At 46.5% G+C, this 5295-nt stretch overlaps 1 protein-coding gene across 1 annotated transcript; it reads right to left on the bottom strand.

Annotated features, from left to right (window-relative positions):
- Positions 1-999: 999 nt before the first annotated feature.
- On the bottom strand, positions 1000-5291 carry AARSD1 (alanyl-tRNA synthetase domain containing 1; the record flags this gene model as incomplete). Its single annotated transcript, XM_009699073.1, has 10 exons — positions 1000-1214; positions 1388-1482; positions 2061-2115; positions 2607-2698; positions 2892-2958; positions 3134-3264; positions 3963-4079; positions 4173-4329; positions 4694-4751; positions 5237-5291. Coding segments are annotated over 10 exons (963 nt in total), but the record flags the coding sequence as incomplete, so codon positions are not given.
- Positions 5292-5295: the final 4 nt, after the last annotated feature.

Below are 5295 nucleotides of genomic sequence, written 5' to 3'. Positions count from 1 at the left end.
AATGTACAGCTCAAACAAATGACTTTAATATGTTTTTCTGTCTGCCTGCAAAACAAAGCACTAGGTAGCTGCTTCTATCCACCTTTAATTCTTGTGTACAAAGTCGGCGCATGTGTGTTAACATGGTTTTGCCACGCCAGCTACAAAGGGATGAAATTCCCTTTTGCAATAACGTACTTGATGCTACTGCAGTGGAGCTTCGGCACTGCAGTGTCACCCGACAGCTGCTCCCATCGGCATCACAGCTGGGTCAATAGTGACTGCTGATCAAGGGACCTGCTCTGTCCAGATGTCAGCGGCAGCCCTGCATGCTGGCCAGCAATGAGGGGCCCTGGCAATGGCATTAACACAAACATCTTCAGACCTCCAGCATCTGCAGATTTCTGAGTAGCCAGAGAAAAAAAGTCAGATCCTTTTTTTTAAAAAAAGGGCTGATGGAGACTTGTCCTTTGGTGCCCTCTCTATTCCTTGCTCACAGCCTTGACAACAGCATCTTGTCTTCTTGCCTCCCAGTTCTACCTCAGGTGACCAGCTTAGTTTGCTCTTTTAAGTGGGATTTATTGATCTGAGCATTCCTCCAAGTCCTGCCACATTTCATTCCTTCTTCTCCCTACAAAATTTCAGCAGCAAAAGCTTGATTCATTTTCTCTGCACTTGTTGGTAAATATCATACTCAAACTCTCTGCTTCTTACCAGTACTGACTTTTTTAAATGCATCCAGTTTATTATAAATAAATATGCTCACAAAGCAATTACTCCTCAGCAACTGGTACAAAGTAAAAAGCCACAATGTACTGCAAATGGGAGGGCCCCTTTCTTGGTTTTAGGAAGCCTACAAAATGGTTAAATAATGACTACTTTTAATCACTTAAGAATGTGTACCATTTGTCTGAGGAAATGAAAGAACTCTTGCAGCAAAGTGTGGATGGCAGACCCCCTCCCCCAATTTTCCATGAGCACCAAATCATCTCACACAGAGCATACGCACACCAGCTGTTGTTTTTATGTCTTTATTCTCTGGGAGAGAAGTTGGTGGGCCTTATGCAAAGCAGGGAAGACAGCCCTAGTACGAGAATTCTTACGCTTCAGGGCTTTGATGGCTGATGAATTCCTGGAGCAGAGCTTGCACTTCTCCTCGCCGACACATCTTGGTTGCCTTGCCCTGAAAGCGGCCTCTCTTCCCAGCTCCTTTGCCCTCCAGCAGCTCTGCCACCCTGCAGTAACAACAGCACAGGCTGAAGGCCACTCACTTGCAGAGAAGAAAGTGACCTGGCCTAACCTGCTCCAGTGAGCAAAGAAAGATCCATGCCCTAATTATACTGGTCAGCTGCTTTGGCTGCAACATTAGAATTCTTACCAATTTTAAAGAAACCATAGAACACGTTACCTGGGACCTAAATTCTCAACTGCTTCAACAGGTCCTGCTAGAAGAAAGAGTCCTGCTTCTTTTTCATCTCCTACAGTCAGGAACAGCAGGGTTTCCTGTGGACAGAGATGGATCTTGCTCCAGAGTAAACAGAACCCTCCTTGTCCAGAAAGGAGACAGAGCCACTGGCCACAGCACCCATCCAAGCATGCAAGCAATTCAGAAGTTTGTGTGCATTACCGAGACAGAGATTCAATTTGAAGTAAAAGGGAGGGGGGCTTTTGAACCTTTTATGCTCAATCATATGTTGTAGGGGACAGAATGGGTACCGGGGTATCCTAAGCTAAAAGGACATGGTTGGCAGTTGGACTAGATCATTGTAGGTCCCTTCCAACTGAAAGAGTCTATTCTATTCTATTCTATTCTATAGGCAGCTGATGAGGTTCTGTACAGCTGTTTGGGGGACAGGCTCTTCTACAGCGCTCTGAATTTTCATTGGTGTATTTCTTGACTGTTGAGGATTCCCTTGCAGACTGAGGCTGCTGGGGACAACAACCTCATGTAACTTTTGAAAGGAAACAGACCTGTAGCTTGTGACTACAGTACAAACAGAAGCCTGGCCAGCCCCTGTAGCTGTGCTACAGCTTGAATGAAAAAGCCAGTGATGTCAGGTTAGCCTTCATCAGTGACTCACCTCTGTCCCAATCTCATTAGCGATGATGTTCATAAATTCAGAGTCACCCTCTTTCCTGTATGGATGGGTAAAAAAAAAAACCACTTCAGAAAGAAGAAAAAATCCCCTCTAGAGTTCAAAATATCAATCAGAAACCAAAGGCCTGATCAGGCATGGGGTTTTGGCCTCTTGCTGTTAGGATGGAGATTAGGTTTTTCCTATATATCTAAATCCTCGTTGTGCATTCCTGTGGATATATTAGGAATTATTTAAGTGTTTATCTTTAAGAAATAATGCTCCTCAGTTTTATTTGAAAATATCAAGAGCAGAAAGAAATCAAATAGACACAGTTATTTCTTAGCCATAAATCCAGAAGAATCCAGTGACTAAATTACTAACACATTCCTTTAATTACACAACCTTCCAGCAGGCTGAGGCAGTTTAATATTCTATTCAGCTTGTTTACATTCTTCCTCGAGAAACAAGCCTGAATAGGTATTAGAGAGGCGCAACTGCCATAAAATGTGTAAGATACCATTTTACTGTTTTCCCTGAATGCTCCCGTACCTGTGTAACACAAACAGCTGACTTTGAACAGCTTTGGTCTTGAAGTCCCGAGCTATCAAAACAGCAATATCTCTAAGCAGGTTCAAGTTATTCTGAAAGAAAAACAAATAAACTGTACTGCAGATGGAGAAGTCAGTGTGAACACTGAGTTGTGGTCCCAGAGATTGGAGCAGTTTTCATAATACCCACAAAAACTGATGCCTAAATTCAATTCCCAGTTATCATGACTAAAGCTTAGGTCTACAGAAAGCAGACACAATCTGCTTTTCTCAGCCATCCTCATACCTTCTGAAGCAGTTTCACAGAACTCTGCAGTCTCTTCACAGCCTCTACATGCTCACCTGGTCCACTTCTGAAAGAACAAGGAGAATCTGGATCGCTACTCTGAAGGTCAAAGAAAGGATTTCTTAGAGGAGCAAAAGCAGATAACATCATAAAAAGCACCACATAGATGTACCCTGAGGCTTATGTGCTATTTGTCAGAAGGAATAGTAAAGATGAAATAACAGAAGTGGAAAGGGTATTACTTGAGCAGTGAGGTTAGAGACTTCTCAGTACTGTGACTTTGTTCAATTGACTTCAGCACTCTGTTTCCTGCCAGGAAAATCAAGTTGGTTTTGTTCTTTTTCCCTTTTTCTGTGCCAAGGAGTTTAATAACCTTAAAAAGAAAATCACCCCAGTCAGAAAAGAACAGTAGTTTGCTTATACTCATACAGGTGGTCAGTTCCTACTAGACTGTGCCTTGTTGTGAATATTGACTCTCTGCCGGTGAAAATAAACTGATTTAAATCAACCATATGGCCAACATACAAAAAAAAGGATAGTGATACAGTGGAATTAACATAATTTGCTAGTCATGGGCTGCACTCTACAGTGCATCTGGATGCCTCTGCTGGGATACAGACTCCAATAAATGAGTGAAAAGACAGAAACATGTAAAGGCAGCTCTAAAATTTTATCTCTACCTCCCTGCATAGAGGATTTCTCATTCATGACAAACTCTCAAAAATATCAGAGCTTTAAGCAGAGGGAACAAACAGCTAGCAACCCAGCAATGCACTGCCATACTGGCAATATACCATGGGCCCTCCGCAGAGGCATCAACAGTTCAGAAAATATAGTTGCTACAGACAAGGGCTGAGTTCTGTTACCAAGAAAGAGAGGAGCCTGACTGACTGGACAAAGACTGCCGACCTGTGTATGGCCCTCTGGGGGCTCACTCAGCATGGGGCTTCCGCCACCCCCTTTACCATTGGGACAATTTCCAGCAGTCTGTGGATCTCAGGGACTTCTGCTGTGCTAGGTCTGAATGTGTGGAGCAAGGCTCTCAAAGGTAGCTCAGCTGCAGCCCCCCACCTGCAAGTCACTCAGGTTGGAGACATGAGTCCCACAGCACATGTTGGAGTCTATGCCTTCGATGTCAACAATTCGCACTGGCCCCACGTGGTCATCTGGCAAACCACGGCTTCTCACCTAGGAAAAGAAGGACAATGGCAAACAAGGTGACATCCATGCCGCAGTTATTTTGGTCCCACCGATATCATCAGCTCCCTCCCTACCACTCACTGTTTCAATTTCAGGGTCATCTGCAGCCAGTTCCCTCACCATCACGGGTACCCTCTCCCGGATTTTCTCATTCACGCTCCTCTCCAGTGCCTCTATTTGCTCTGCTGTCATGGAGGGGGTGTCCAGCTCAATGACACTTCGCTGACGGCCCAGCTCCCTGCACCGACGAAGAACATCTGCTGCTGTAGCTAAGACCAGGCAGAAGGTCCCTCTGTGCAGCACTAAGTGCCATGCAGCTGCTGGGAATGTGGTGACTGAAACAAAACATACTTCCTTCCTCTCCCTGTTATTTACAGAGCACCAGATGCATACGAAACACTTGGAGGGGGACAAGACAGAGCAAATACTTTGCACAGCTTCTCTCCAATTCAGTCACCTCTCCCAGGCCCCCTGAGCTTGACTGAAATGTCCAAGGGAAAACTGCTTTTGATTTATCAATATTCAGCTCCTTGTGGCCCAGCACGGTGGCACATGCCAAACAAGGTAAGACTGGGGTCAAAAGGAGCCTCTTCCCTGCTCACCATGAAGTTGTCCTGAATCCAAACATCTGTTCTGCGATGGCAGTGATGAGATGCTGTCCTGGAAGAAATGCGCAAGCAACCGCTTTGAGTGCCACTGGACACAGAAAAAGGGATTTTCAGTCAGACTGTATTTCTTCTGCTGCTATTCCCCATGACATTTGCAAATGCCCAGACGTCTGCTCAGCGCTGTGGGCTTTATGCTACTGCCTAGGAGCAGGCAGAAGAGACAGCCATCTCCTCGTGGGCCTTGGGACCCTGAGAGCACCACGTCACACGCGGAAGACTTTGAAGCAGCGTGAACTGTTCCTTTCACACCTGTTGGCAGTGGGTTTGTTTACAAGCCAAGGAGAGCCCGCAGCGGAGGCATGCCTGCCTTCCCAAGCGGCCCCAGGGATGGACGGTGCGTGCAGAGCTGCCAGGGTGGGGACAAGCTGGGCACTGACCACCCCCCCGCCCCAGCCCAGTGCCCGGGAGAAGCGGCACTGCGACCGGCCCCTGCAGCGAGGTGTTACCGGATGGCCCCCGGTCGGGCGGGGCACGGACCTGAGTGCTGCTGCATGTGGTCGAAGCGGCGCTCCCAGTCCAGCGACAGCAGCACCTCG

This window comes from Cariama cristata, unplaced genomic scaffold (genome assembly GCF_000690535.1).
Source record: "Cariama cristata isolate BGI_N322 unplaced genomic scaffold, ASM69053v1 Scaffold36010, whole genome shotgun sequence".
NCBI classification, from domain to species: domain Eukaryota; kingdom Metazoa; phylum Chordata; class Aves; order Cariamiformes; family Cariamidae; genus Cariama; species Cariama cristata.
The sequence above is the reverse complement of the archived record's forward strand: the minus strand, read 5'-3'. Positions and strand labels throughout refer to the sequence as shown.